Source organism: Salvelinus namaycush, chromosome 6 (genome assembly GCF_016432855.1).
Source record: "Salvelinus namaycush isolate Seneca chromosome 6, SaNama_1.0, whole genome shotgun sequence".
Taxonomy (NCBI): domain Eukaryota; kingdom Metazoa; phylum Chordata; class Actinopteri; order Salmoniformes; family Salmonidae; genus Salvelinus; species Salvelinus namaycush.
In genome coordinates, this window is record NC_052312.1 from 36,806,993 (window position 1) to 36,822,104 (window position 15,112).

Genomic DNA, 15,112 nt, shown 5'->3' on the forward strand with positions numbered 1-15,112 from the left:
ACCCCAGTCCTACCATTCCCCTCTCTCTCTAGTATTAACCACCCCAGTCCTACCATTCCCCTCTCTCTCTCTAGTATAAACCACCCCAGTCCTACCATTCCCCTCTCTCTCTCTTAGTATAAACCACCCAGTCCTACCATTCCCCTCTCTCTCTAGTATAAACCACCCCAGTCCTACCATTCCCCTCTCTCTCTAGTATAAACCACCCCAGTCCTACCATTCCCATCTCTCTCTAGTATAAACCACCCCAGTCCTACCATTCCTCTCTCTCTCTAGTATAAACCACCCCAGTCCTACCATCCCCCTCTCTAGTATAAACCACCCCGGTCCTACCATTCCCCTCTCTCTCTAGTATAAACCACCCCAATCCTACCATTCCCCTCTCTCTAGTATAAACCACCCCAGTCCTACCATTCCCCTCTCTCTCTAGTATAAACCACCCCAGTCCTACCATTCCCCTTCTCTCTCTCTCTAGTATTAACCACCCCAGTCCTACCATTCCCCTCTCTCTCTCTCTAGTATTAACCACCCAGTCCTACCATTCCCCTCTCTCTCTCTCTAGTATAAACCACCCCAGTCCTACCATTCCCCCCTCTCTCTAGTATAAACCACCCCAGTCCTACCATTCCCCTCTCTCTCTAGTATAAACCACCCCAGTCCTACCATTCCCCTTCTCTCTCTCTCTAGTATTAACCACCCCAGTCCTACCATTCCCCTCTCTCTCTCTCTAGTATTAACCACCCAGTCCTACCATTCCCCTCTCTCTCTCTCTAGTATAAACCACCCCAGTCCTACCATTCCCCTCTCTCTCTAGTATAAACCACCCCAGTCCTACCATTCCCCTCTCTCTCTAGTATAAACCACCCCAGTCCTACCATTCCCCTCTCTCTCTAGTATTAACCACCCCAGTCCTACCATTCCCCTCTCTCTCTAGTATGAACCACCCCAGTCCTACCATTCCCCTCTCTCTCTAGTATGAACCACCCCAGTCCTACCATTCCCCTCTCTCTCTAGTATAAACCACCCCAGTCCTACCATTCCCCTCTCTCTCTAGTATAAACCACCCCAGTCCTACCATTCCCCTCTCTCTCTAGTATAAACCACCCCAGTCCTACCATTCCCCTCCCTCTCTCGTATAAACCACCCCAGTCCTACCATTCCCCTCTCTCTCTAGTATAAACCACCCCAGTCCTACAATTCCCCTCTCTCTCTCTAGTATTAACCACCCCAGTCCTACCATTCCCCTCTCTCTCTCTAGTATTAACCACCCCAGTCCTACCATTCCCCTCTCTCTCTAGTATAAACCACCCCAGTTCTACCATTCCCCTCTCTCTCTCGTATAAACCACCCCAGTCCTACCATTCCCCTCTCTCTCTAGTATTAACCACCCCAGTCCTACCATTCCCCTCTCTCTCTAGTATAAACCACCCCAGTCCTACCATTCCCCTCTCTCTCTAGTATAAACCACCCCAGTCCTACCATTCCCCTCTCTCTCTAGTATAAACCACCCCAGTCCTACCATTCCCCTCTCTCTCTAGTATAAACCACCCCAGTCCTACCATTCCCCTCTCTCTAGTATAAACCACCCCAGTCCTACCATTCCCCTCTCTCTCTAGTATAAACCACCCCAGTCCTACCATTCCCCTCTCTCTCTCTCTCTAGTATAAACCACCCCAGTCCTACCATTCCCCTCTCTCTCTCTCTCTCTAGTATAAACCCCCCCAGTCCTACCATTCCCCTCTCTCTCTCTCTAGTATAAACCACGCCAGTCCTACCATTCCCCTCTCTCTCTAGTATAAACCACCCCAGTCCTACCATTCCCCTCTCTCTCTCTCTCTAGTATAAACCACCCCAGTCCTACCATTCCCCTCTCTCTCTAGTATAAACCACCCCAGTCCTACCATTCCCCTCTCTCTCTAGTATAAACCACCCCAGTCCTACCATTCCCCTCTCTCGCTCTAGTATTAACCACCCTAGTCCTACAATTCCCCTCTCTCTCTCTCTCTCTCTAGTATAAACCACCCCAGTCCTACCATTCCCATCTCTCTCTCTCTAGTATTAACCACCCCAGTCCTACCATTCCCCTCTCTCTCTCTAGTATAAACCACCCCAGTCCTACCATTCCCCTCTCTCTCTCTAGTATAAACCACCCCAGTCCTACCATTCCCCTCTCTCTCTCTCTAGTATAAACCACCCCAGTCCTACCATTCCCCTCTCTCTCTAGTATAAACCACCCCAGTCCTACCATTCCCCTCTCTCTCTAGTATAAACCACCCCAGTCCAACCATTCCCCTCTCTCTCTCTAGTATTAACCACCCTAGTCCTACCATTCCCCTCTCTCTCTCTCTCTAGTATAAACCACCCCAGTCCTACCATTCCCCTCTCTCTCTCTCTCTAGTATTAACCACCCCAGTCCTACCATTCCCCTCTCTCTCTCTAGTATAAACCACCCCAGTCCTACCATTCCCCTCTCTCTCTCTCTCTCTCTAGTATAAACCACCCAGTCCTACCATTCCCCTCTCTCTCTAGTATAAACCACCCCAGTCCTACCATTCCCCTCTCTCTCTAGTATAAACCACCCCAGTCCTACCATTCCCCTCTCTCTCTAGTATAAACCACCCCAGTCCTACCATTCCTCTCTCTCTCTAGTATAAACCACCCCAGTCCTACCATCCCCCTCTCTAGTATAAACCACCCCGGTCCTACCATTCCCCTCTCTCTCTAGTATAAACCACCCCGGTCCTACCATTCCCCTCTCTCTCTAGTATAAACCACCCCAGTCCTACCATTCCCCTCTCTCTCTGGTATAAACCACCCCAGTCCTACCATTCCCCTTCTCTCTCTCTCTAGTATTAACCACCCCAGTCCTACCATTCCCCTCTCTCTCTCTCTAGTATTAACCACCCAGTCCTACCATTCCCCTCTCTCTCTAGTATAAACCACCCCAGTCCTACCATTCCCCTCTCTCTCTAGTATAAACCACCCCAGTCCTACCATTCCCCTCTCTCTCTAGTATAAACCACCCCAGTCCTACCATTCCCCTCTCTCTCTAGTATTAACCACCCCAGTCCTACCATTCCCCTCTCTCTCTAGTATGAACCACCCCAGTCCTACCATTCCCCTCTCTCTCTAGTATTAACCACCCCAGTCCTACCATTCCCCTCTCTCTCTCTAGTATAAACCACCCCAGTCCTACCATTCCCCTCTCTCTCTCTTAGTATAAACCACCCAGTCCTACCATTCCCCTCTCTCTCTAGTATAAACCACCCCAGTCCTACCATTCCCCTCTCTCTCTAGTGTAAACCACCCCAGTCCTACCATTCCCATCTCTCTCTAGTATAAACCACCCCAGTCCTACCATTCCTCTCTCTCTCTAGTATAAACCACCCCAGTCCTACCATCCCCCTCTCTAGTATAAACCACCCCGGTCCTACCATTCCCCTCTCTCTCTAGTATAAACCACCCCAATCCTACCATTCCCCTCTCTCTAGTATAAACCACCCCAGTCCTACCATTCCCCTCTCTCTCTAGTATAAACCACCCCAGTCCTACCATTCCCCTTCTCTCTCTCTCTAGTATTAACCACCCCAGTCCTACCATTCCCCTCTCTCTCTCTCTAGTATTAACCACCCAGTCCTACCATTCCCCTCTCTCTCTCTCTAGTATAAACCACCCCAGTCCTACCATTCCCCCCTCTCTCTAGTATAAACCACCCCAGTCCTACCATTCCCCTCTCTCTCTAGTATAAACCACCCCAGTCCTACCATTCCCCTTCTCTCTCTCTCTAGTATTAACCACCCCAGTCCTACCATTCCCCTCTCTCTCTCTCTAGTATTAACCACCCAGTCCTACCATTCCCCTCTCTCTCTCTCTAGTATAAACCACCCCAGTCCTACCATTCCCCTCTCTCTCTAGTATAAACCACCCCAGTCCTACCATTCCCCTCTCTCTCTAGTATAAACCACCCCAGTCCTACCATTCCCCTCTCTCTCTAGTATAAACCACCCCAGTCCTACCATTCCCCTCTCTCTCTAGTATTAACCACCCCAGTCCTACCATTCCCCTCTCTCTCTAGTATGAACCACCCCAGTCCTACCATTCCCCTCTCTCTCTAGTATGAACCACCCCAGTCCTACCATTCCCCTCTCTCTCTAGTATAAACCACCCCAGTCCTACCATTCCCCTCTCTCTCTAGTATAAACCACCCCAGTCCTACCATTCCCCTCTCTCTCTAGTATAAACCACCCCAGTCCTACCATTCCCCTCCCTCTCTCGTATAAACCACCCCAGTCCTACCATTCCCCTCTCTCTCTAGTATAAACCACCCCAGTCCTACAATTCCCCTCTCTCTCTCTAGTATTAACCACCCCAGTCCTACCATTCCCCTCTCTCTCTCTAGTATTAACCACCCCAGTCCTACCATTCCCCTCTCTCTCTAGTATAAACCACCCCAGTTCTACCATTCCCCTCTCTCTCTCGTATAAACCACCCCAGTCCTACCATTCCCCTCTCTCTCTAGTATTAACCACCCCAGTCCTACCATTCCCCTCTCTCTCTAGTATAAACCACCCCAGTCCTACCATTCCCCTCTCTCTAGTATAAACCACCCCAGTCCTACCATTCCCCTCTCTCTCTAGTATAAACCACCCCAGTCCTACCATTCCCCTCTCTCTCTAGTATAAACCACCCCAGTCCTACCATTCCCCTCTCTCTAGTATAAACCACCCCAGTCCTACCATTCCCCTCTCTCTCTAGTATAAACCACCCCAGTCCTACCATTCCCCTCTCTCTCTCTCTCTAGTATAAACCACCCCAGTCCTACCATTCCCCTCTCTCTCTCTCTCTCTAGTATAAACCACCCCAGTCCTACCATTCCCCTCTCTCTCTCTCTAGTATAAACCACGCCAGTCCTACCATTCCCCTCTCTCTCTAGTATAAACCACCCCAGTCCTACCATTCCCCTCTCTCTCTCTCTCTAGTATAAACCACCCCAGTCCTACCATTCCCCTCTCTCTCTCTCTAGTATAAACCACCCCAGTCCTACCATTCCCCTCTCTCTCTCTCTCTCTCTCTAGTATAAACCACCCCAGTCCTACCATTCCCCTCTCTCTCTCTCGTATAAACCACCCCAGTCCTACCATTCCTCTCTCTCTCTCTCTAGTATAAACCACCCCAGTCCTACCATTCCCCTCTCTCTCTCTCTAGTATAAACCACCCCAGTCCTACCATTCCCCTCTCTAGTATAAACCACCCCAGTCCTACCATTCCTCTCTCTCTCTCTAGTATAAACCACCCCAGGCCTACCATTCCCCTCTCTAGTATAAACCACCCCAGTCCTACCATTCCCCTCTCGTATAGACCACCCCGGTCCTACCATTCCCCTCTCTCTCTCTCTCTCTAGTATTAACCACCCAGTCCTACCATTCCCCTCTCTCTCTAGTATAAACCACCCAGTCCTACCATTCCCCTCTCTCTCTAGTATAAACCACCCCAGTCCTACCATTCCCCTCTCTCTCTAGTATAAACCACCCCAGTCCTACCATTCCCCTCTCTCTCTAGTATAAACCACCCCAGTCCTACCATTCCCCTCTCTCTCTCTCTCTCTCTCTAGTATTAACCACCCCAGTCCTACCATTCCCCTCTCTCTCTCTCTAGTATTAACCACCCCAGTCCTACCATTCCCCTCTCTCTCTAGTATTAACCACCCCAGTCCTACCATTCCCCTCTCTCTCTAGTATTAACCACCCCGGTCCTACCATTCCCCTCTCTCTCTAGTATTAACCACCCCGGTCCTACCATTCCCCTCTCTCTCTAGTATTAACCACCCCGGTCCTACCATTCCCCTCTCTCTCTAGTATTAACCACCCCGGTCCTACCATTCCCCTCTCTCTCTCTAGTATTAACCACCCAGTCCTACCATTCCCCTCTCTCTCTAGTATAAACCACCCAGTCCTACCATTCCCCTCTCTCTCTAGTATAAACCACCCCAGTCCTACCATTCCCCGCTCTCTCTAGTATAAACCACCCCAGTCCTACCATTCCCCTCTCTCTCTAGTATTAACCACCCCAGTCCTACCATTCCCCTCTCTCTCTAGTATTAACCACCCCAGTCCTACCATTCCCCTCTCTCTCTAGTATAAACCACCCCAGTCCTACCATTCCCCTCTCTCTCTCTCTAGTATAAACCAACCCAGTCCTACCATTCCCCTCTCTCTCTCTAGTATAAACCACCCCAGTACTACCATTCCCCTCTCTCTCTCTCTAGTATAAACCACCCCAGTCCTACCATTCCCCTCTCTCTCTCTCTAGTATAAACCACCCCAGTCCTACCATTCCCCTCTCTCTCTCTCTAGTATAAACCACCCCAGTCCTACCTTTCCCCTCTCTCTCTCTCTCTAGTATAAACCACCCCAGTCCGACCATTCCCCTCTCTCTCTCTCTAGTATAAACCACCCCAGTCCTACCATTCCCCTCTCTCTCTAGTATAAACCACCCCAGTCCTACCATTCCTATCTCTCTCTCTAGTATAAACCACCCCAGTCCTACCATTCCCCTCTCTAGTATAAACCACCCCAGTCCTACCATTCCCCTCTCGTATAGACCACCCCGGTCCTACCATTCCCCTCTCTCTCTCTCTCTAGTATTAACCACCCAGTCCTACCATTCCCCTCTCTCTCTAGTATAAACCACCCAGTCCTACCATTCCCCTCTCTCTCTAGTATAAACCACCCCAGTCCTACCATTCCCCTCTCTCTCTAGTATAAACCACCCCAGTCCTACCATTCCCCTCTCTCTCTAGTATAAACCACCCCAGTCCTACCATTCCCCTCTCTCTCTAGTATAAACCACCCCAGTCCTACCATTCCCCTCTCTCTCTAGTATTAACCACCCCGGTCCTACCATTCCCCTCTCTCTCTCTCTCTCTAGTATTAACCACCCAGTCCTACCATTCCCCTCTCTCTCTAGTATAAACCACCCAGTCCTACCATTCCCCTCTCTCTCTAGTATAAACCACCCCAGTCCTACCATTCCCCTCTCTCTCTAGTATAAACCACCCCAGTCCTACCATTCCCCTCTCTCTCTAGTATTAACCACCCCAGTCCTACCATTCCCCTCTCTCTCTCTCTAGTATAAACCACCCCAGTCCTACCATTCCCCTCTCTCTCTCTCTAGTATAAACCACCCCAGTCCTACCATTCCCCTCTCTCTCTAGTATAAACCACCCCAGTCCTACCATTCCCCTCTCTCTCTCTCTAGTATTAACCACCCAGTCCTACCATTCCCCTCTCTCTCTAGTATAAACCACCCCAGTCCTACCATTCCCCTCTCTCTCTAGTATAAACCACCCCAGTCCTACCATTCCCCTCTCTCTCTAGTATAAACCACCCCGGTCCTACCATTCCCCTCTCTCTCTAGTATTAACCACCCCGGTCCTACCATTCCCCTCTCTCTCTAGTATTAACCACCCCGGTCCTACCATTCCCCTCTCTCTCTCTCTCTCTCTCTAGTATTAACCACCCAGTCCTACCATTCCCCTCTCTCTCTAGTATAAACCACCCAGTCCTACCATTCCCCTCTCTCTCTAGTATAAACCACCCCAGTCCTACCATTCCCCTCTCGCTCTCTCTAGTATTAACCACCCCAGTCCTACCATTCCCCTCTCTCTCTCTCTAGTATTAACCACCCCAGTCCTACCATTCCCCTCTCTCTCTAGTATTAACCACCCCAGTCCTACCATTCCCCTCTCTCTCTCTAGTATAAACCACCCCAGTCCTACCATTCCCCTCTCTCTCTCTAGTATAAACCACCCCAGTCCTACCATTCCCCTCTCTCTCTCTCTAGTATAAACCACCCCAGTCCTACCATTCCCCTCTCTCTCTCTCTCTCTAGTATAAACCACCCCAGTCCTACCATTCCCCTCTCTCTCTCTAGTATAAACCACCCCAGTCCTACCATTCCCCTCTCTCTCTCTCTAGTATAAACCACCCAGTCCTACCATTCCCCTCTCTCTCTAGTATAAACCACCCCAGTCCTACCATTCCCCTCTCTAGTATAAACCACCCCAGTCCTACCATTCCCCTCTCTAGTATAAACCACCCCAGTCCTACCATTCCCCTCTCTCTCTAGTATAAACCACCCCAGTCCTACCATTCCTCTCTCTCTCTCTAGTATAAACCACCCCAGTCCTACCATTCCCCTCTCGTATAGACCACCCCGGTCCTACCATTCCCCCCTCTCTCTCTCTCTCTCTAGTATTAACCACCCAGTCCTACCATTCCCCTCTCTCTTTAGTATAAACCACCCAGTCCTACCATTCCCCTCTCTCTCTAGTATAAACCACCCCAGTCCTACCATTCCCCTCTCTCTCTAGTATAAACCACCCCAGTCCTACCATTCCCCTCTCTCTCTAGTATTAACCACCCCAGTCCTACCATTCCCCTCTCTCTCTAGTATTAACTACCCCAGTCCTACCATTCCCCTCTCTCTCTAGTATAAACCACCCCAGTCCTACCATTCCTCTCTCTCTCTCTAGTATAAACCACCCCAGTCCTACCATTCCCCTCTCTAGTATAAACCACCCCAGTCCTACCATTCCCCTCTCTCTCTAGTATAAACCACCCCAGTCCTACCATTCCTCTCTCTCTCTCTCTAGTATAAACCACCCCAGTCCTACCATTCCCCTCTCGTATAGACCACCTCGGTCCTACCATTCCCCTCTCTCTCTCTCTCTAGTATTAACCACCCAGTCCTACCATTCCCCTCTCTCTCTAGTATAAACCACCCAGTCCTACCATTCCCCTCTCTCTCTAGTATAAACCACCCCAGTCCTACCATTCCCCTCTCTCTCTAGTATAAACCACCCCAGTCCTACCATTCCCCTCTCTCTCTAGTATAAACCACCCCAGTCCTACCATTCCCCTCTCTCTCTAGTATTAACTACCCCAGTCCTACCATTCCCCTCTCTCTCTCTCTAGTATTAACTACCCCAGTCCTACCATTCCCCTCTCTCTCTCTAGTATAAACCACCCCAGTCCTACCATTCCCCTCTCTCTCTAGTATTAACCACCCCAGTCCTACCATTCCCCTCTCTCTCTCTCTCTCTAGTATAAACCACCCAGTCCTACCATTCCCCTCTCTCTCTAGTATAAACCACCCCAGTCCTACCATTCCCCTCTCTCTCTCTAGTATAAACCACCCCAGTCCTACCATTCCCCTCTCTAGTATAAACCACCCCAGTCCTACCATTCCCCTCTCTAGTATAAACCACCCCAGTCCTACCATTCCCCTCTCGTATAGACCACCCCGGTCCTACCATTCCCCTCTCTCTCTCTCTCTAGTATTAACCACCCAGTCCTACCATTCCCCTCTCTCTCTAGTATAAACCACCCCAGTCCTACCATTCCCCTCTCTAGAATAAACCACCCCAGTCCTACCATTCCCCTCTAGTATAAACCACCCCAGTCCTACCATTCCTCTCTCTCTCTAGTATAAACCACCCCGGTCCTACCATTCCCCTCTCTAGAATAAACCACCCCAGTCCTACCATTCCTCTCTCTCTCTAGTATAAACCACCCCGGTCCTACCATTCCCCTCTCTAGTATAAACCACCCCAGTCCTACCATTCCTGGAGCTCTCCCATGTGGAGGAAGCGGTTGCGGTATTCTCTGGGCAACTCGAACTGGGAGGTCAGGGGGAACATGGACTCATAGAAGTCCCTCAGTACCGCCTTAACAGTCCCTGCGTCTTTATGGCTGTGGTCAATGTTGTCGTTTAGACATATGAACTTCCTGTGAGGAAACACAGTGATGTGGTCAAATCATAATCAACAACATCATGGTCAAATGGTCATATGAAAAGGTAGTATAACAATAGAACAGGAAGAAGTAGTATATATTAATTATGCAGGCACTAGGCTGGACACCTACAGAAAGTACAGAGATAATGATAATTTTAAAAAATTGGGGGGGGGGTGCTCATCTTTGTTCTGTTACACACAAGTGTGTAATGGAAATGTGTCTTTCATATCCCAACTCCCGAGACACCGGTAGGGAGTGGTGTCAAGGCCAGGGTCACGATTGTACAGCGCCCCTGGACAGATCTTTCACCTCAGCCGCTCCGGTATTCGAACCAGTGATCTTTCAGTTACTGGCCCAACGCTCGAACCTCACCTGGGGTTCTTCCTGATGTCATCCAGCTGGCCAACCACATGGGACACGTTGGTCCGCACCATCTTAAAGGCTATCTCCTCCTCGCCCATTATCTCAAACCTGTCAAAGGAGAGGTTTCCATGTTTACTGTGATCTTAAAAAGGATCAGGATATCCGGAGAAAATGTAGGATGGGTGATATATATAGATTAAGTACAGTGGATGATGGTAGAGAACAGGACTTGATTATATTTTTATAGACCCAACCACCCCCTCTTCATAGGACAAAAATAAATGTTTCTACAGCATTTTCATTTGCTGTTACACAGATTTGACATACATAGATTTTTTTTTTAAACTTTTTAGAACAGGACTTACTTGTACTTGTTCTGGTCTTTGAAGGCCTTGTGGATGCGCTCTGTGACGGCTTTACAGTGGACCACCAGACCTTTAGTGACGGGAGGCTGTGGAGTCAAACACATGAATCAGTCTCTGCACCTCAAGTCTACTACAGCTTATAAATGTTGTTTGGCCACAGCACAGAGGCCGTGTAGAGTAGTCACCATGCTGGCTTCGTAGTATGCCTCCTGTGTAGGGCTAACGATATGTAGCTGGGTCAGGTTGGTTGGCAGCGTCTTAGAACAGTTGATCAGCAGCTGCTCCAGACCTGTCAGATCCTGCAACAAGCCACACACTAACACATTAACCTCACGGTACCACTGGTTTGAGATCAGCTTTTAAAAAGAGGAGTAACCAGGGTCGGTATTCATAAAGTGTCTCAGAGTAGACGTGCCGATCTATTAACCCTTTGGCCTTAGATGATAGACAACATGGACACACGGGGACCTGATCTTCTACACCCAGACTTCTCTACTGACCTGTAGGTTGAGGGGGAGCTCATGGATGCGAGTGGCCAGCGTTCGGATCTCGCGGTCAGAGAGAACGCCGGAGTGGTCCGTGTCGATCTCGTCGAACACCTGCGAGACGTTTAGCGGCTGCAGGGCCGACATCAGGAAGTAGAAGTAGGAGAATGAAAACTGCATGTCCTCTGGGTGACGCACGCGGTGGGACGACGTCAGGTCAAACGCCTGTGGGAATCTGAAAGATGGAGACATTCACATATCAGTTTGTTCAGCAACGGCAGGTAGCCCAGTGGTTAGAGTGTTGGACTAGTAACCAAAAGGTTGCAAGATCGAATCCCCGAGCTGACAAGGTAAAAATCTGTCGTTCTGCCCCTGAACAAGGCAGTTAACCCACTGTTCCTAGACCGTCATTGAAAATAAGAATTTGTTCTTAACTGACTTGCCTAGTAAAATAAAAAAAATAATTCACTTTAACGAGGTAAACAAATGAGTGCTCCTGTTAGACAAGCACTCACAACAGATACTTCGGTCTTCTATATTACTAACCCAGTATTTCCCATATGACATAATTTCCTGCTACTCACATGTCCTGGAGCTCCTGCATGATGAGCCTGTCGATCATGTGGGGCATGTGGGCAGGGACCTTGCGGGAGGTGAAGCCAAACTGGCCGTTGAGTAGCTTGTTGACGTAGCGGAGGGAGTCGGCGAAGGTGTCCTGCAGCTTCCGGCCAGCAGCGGCGCTGTCTGCCTGGTACGCCAGCTCTCCCTCCAGACGCTCCTCCTCCTATAGGAGCCATAGAAAGAGCCAGAAAGCAATAAGCGAATACACAATTAACATTCTGATCAAATTCAGATAACATTCAGATTCCCATTTGGAATATTAAAAGTTTAACCGTTTCTGAGTAAAGTGTTTGCGATTCAATCCAATGCACGGTTGTTCTCGATTCTGACATTATTACAACCCAAGCCCAGCTCACCTCCAGCAGGTCCTGGAAGTAATTCCGTCTCTCCCAGGGCAGGAAGCCTCTGTCTGAGGAGGTGTAGTGCTGCAGCTTCCTGCCCACAGGAACCCCCCGGGAGCCCTCTGCTCCTTCCTTCGGCCCCTTCTCGGCCCCTGCCTGCTGCGATTGACCCTCTGAGCCCTTGGCTTTGGACATGCTGCCCACCAGGGTGCTCAGCAGCTTGGAGGACGGTGGAGGTTTCTCTGTGGGGGTGGTGTCCTGGGCTTTAGCGGCTTTCGGAAACTCACCATCCACTAGAACTGGGATGGGGGTTGCTGGAGTCTTTTGTGCTTTCTGTTTCTCACCAACGATGCTCGACTTGGGCACCTCTGGTGCCTCGGTTCCCTCTGGCTCTTTGGTCTTCTCTGCTCCGTTTCTTTCTGGACTGTGTTGTGCTACTGAGTTAGCCTTCACTAGCTGTGGTGCGTCTGCCTCTCTCCTCACCACATGTCCTACTAGGTTTTTAAAAGGGTTGTCCTGGGGTTTGATCTGGTCAGCTGGTGTTAACCTGGGGCCCCGATTGGCCAGAGCCTTGTACGGCCCCAGCAGTATAGCCTTGGTGAGGTTATAACCTTTCATAGTGATGTCACCCACCAGGAGCTTTCCTTGCAGCCTCTGAAGCTCACTCTGCAAGGCCGCCGGTAGCAGGGACACGTTCAGCGCAGGCACCTCCACGATCACCTCATTTTCCCCAGGTGGCATCTTCAGGACTCGGGGACCTTGTTTCTCCAGAGGGACATCCTCAAAAGGGACCTCAGGCTCTGCGGTGGCGGTGGTGGGCTTGGCCTCTTTGGATCCATCTTTGTGGAGTGGGTCGGACACGGACACATTGGGCTGGGGGAGCTGGCGGGTGTCCACAGCCACGCTGAAGGTCAGGAAGAACTCCTTGTCGTCATCCCCTCGGACAGTGAGGTTGTAGTGGATCAGTGAGGCATTGTGGCCCGCGTGGAGGAGCAGGTGGACCGTCTTCCATTTATTGGCCACCGAGGTATGGCGCACGGCCGGGTTGTCGCTGACCTGGGCCTCGGTCACCCGGCGAGCCACGCCTGCAAAGCTGAAGTATGGCCTGGTCTCACCCACCGGCAGGGTGTACAGGGTCCTGTTCTTCAGCAGGGTGACACTGTAGAGCTGGTTAAAGTGATCTACAACACACACACGATGCAGGATTATCACTGCTCTTCCACCTCACTGGATGAGCTAACGTGACCAGTCCAGGAAAAACACTTGGCCGACATTCTGCACATTTTCTCATCAATGAAACATTAGATCTTAGAGTCTTCTCTTCACAAAAGTAGAATCTGTTACGAACAAATTGCAATACGTTTTGTAGACTTGACACTGTGCCAAAGTTTTTTTATTTATTACGTTGTTTAAAAGGAGTGCAAGGGCGAATTGAGTTATTGTACATGCACACTTCACAGAGTAGGCGTTCCATCATGGAAAATATGTAAATACATGTTAAAACGCGCAAATAGGATCTGGCTAGCTCGTGCTTGGCACTGCCCATCTCTTTGCTTGTTCTGCCCACTGTGCTCATTTTCTCCCATTGTAAACGGCACATAACGTATCTTGGGTTAGTTATCAATATCTTTGCTATAAATAAAGCACAGAGTTTGAGGTCAGGTGATTAAGAAAAACTCCTGGCCCTACTTCAGATCACACTCACCTTGTCCACAGTCGCCCACGTCGAAGCCACAGGAGAGCACGTTGCAGGCCTGGTCGCAGAACTTGTCTGCCAGCCAGGAGTTGGCACAGCCTTGGTTACAGCTGGACACGCCCCCGATGCCACCTAGACCTCCTGCAAACTGCCAGGGCTGATTACCCACTCCACCCACACCGGTCCCAAACCGGCTGCCCCCAGCTCCTGTGTGGTGGGATGGAGAGGAGGAAGAATATCAAGCTCAGTGAACGACGAGTTGTGACGGAGGAGAGAAGGGGAGAAGGAGAAGAGGCAGACTGGTACAGGGAGAGATAAGGAGTGATTGTCACCCAGGCAGTCGCCACCATCCCAGTCACAGGCGGAGTTGTTGCAGGCCTTGTCACAGTAGCCATCTTTAATCCAGGAGCCTGGACAACCTTCAGCACAGTTAGGGACCGGCCAGGTGAGGTACACCTGTAGGGAGAGAGGACAGGTGAGCTACAGTAGGGATGTTAAGACAATATTACAATATACAAAATAGCAGAACTATTCACCAAAACATAACTCAATCTCATGCTAGCGAGATATTTATATGAAATGATTAAGAGTCTACATTAGCACAAACTTGAGCTAGTGAGCTAAATACAAGACCGTGCATCTAGTAACACTTGAAGTTAGACCCGGACCTTCTGTCCATTGGAGTGACTGAAGAAGTCATCAGGCCACACGTCCTTCCCGAACATGACATCGTCATTGAGGTAGATGAACTTCTGAGACAGGCCTGGGATTCGGTGGATGTGGGTCTCAATGGCAGGGGAACTGAAGGTGGGCAGGTGGGTGTGGTTCTGGAAGACATCCTACACAGGAGAGACAATCATATTTCCTAACTAAAGGCCCAGAATTCTTCCTGTTCCGGTCACAACATCCCTTATTTTCTGTTATTGTCAACAATCATGTGAGAGTAGTACTGTAGGTCTCAGGTGTACCTGGTGTGTTACCACAGTGACGCGGGGGTTGTCCAGGTTCAGCCAGGAGGGGATCTGCCCATTGGTCACGATGAAGATGTGCCGCACCCAGGGTGCGTGTCTCTCCACCGAGCGCAACGAATAGCGCAGCTCCTCGTTGTCCTCGAAGCGACTGGCCGAGACGTCCTCGTCCTGCTTGGACTAGGGGGGGCAGAGAGCAGAGCAGAGTGGTCTGAGACATGCTTTTACTATGCTCTGAAAAGAGACCAATCCAAAATGTTAGCACTACATGTCATTGTATTTTATCCTCACGGTCGAATAGGTAGAAAACAATGGAAGTTCTCCGTCCAGCAGTTTAGTTTCACTCAGTGATACCTACTACACCATGAATGGACAGTGGAACTGCATTAAACAAGAGTTAGAGCTCCTCTTTACCTTGACATACACTGTTGATCTTCCCTGATAGATAGTGAGTGACGGGACAGAGGCAGAGTGAG

The 15,112-nt window shown here is 50.0% G+C and overlaps 1 protein-coding gene across 3 annotated transcripts in view; it reads right to left on the minus strand.

Annotated features, from left to right (window-relative positions):
* Nucleotides 1–15,112, minus strand: part of LOC120049940 (N-acetylglucosamine-1-phosphotransferase subunits alpha/beta-like) — a 43,169-nt gene that overhangs the window by 20,599 nt on the left and 7,458 nt on the right. For all 3 annotated transcript variants that reach the window (XR_005477150.1, XM_038996457.1, XM_038996458.1), the window contains exons 9-19: nucleotides 14,637–14,816; nucleotides 14,337–14,507; nucleotides 14,001–14,124; nucleotides 13,678–13,875; nucleotides 11,988–13,153; nucleotides 11,595–11,794; nucleotides 11,026–11,245; nucleotides 10,711–10,824; nucleotides 10,526–10,611; nucleotides 10,170–10,268; nucleotides 9,621–9,788 (exon numbers count right to left, since the gene is read on the minus strand). Coding sequence is in view for 2 of the 3 variants with exons in the window: in XM_038996457.1 (XP_038852385.1) it covers nucleotides 9,621–9,788; nucleotides 10,170–10,268; nucleotides 10,526–10,611; nucleotides 10,711–10,824; nucleotides 11,026–11,245; nucleotides 11,595–11,794; nucleotides 11,988–13,153; nucleotides 13,678–13,875; nucleotides 14,001–14,124; nucleotides 14,337–14,507; nucleotides 14,637–14,816 (2,726 nt within the window). In the remaining variant the exon portion in view is untranslated. The remainder of the gene's footprint in view (nucleotides 1–9,620; nucleotides 9,789–10,169; nucleotides 10,269–10,525; nucleotides 10,612–10,710; nucleotides 10,825–11,025; nucleotides 11,246–11,594; nucleotides 11,795–11,987; nucleotides 13,154–13,677; nucleotides 13,876–14,000; nucleotides 14,125–14,336; nucleotides 14,508–14,636; nucleotides 14,817–15,112) is intronic.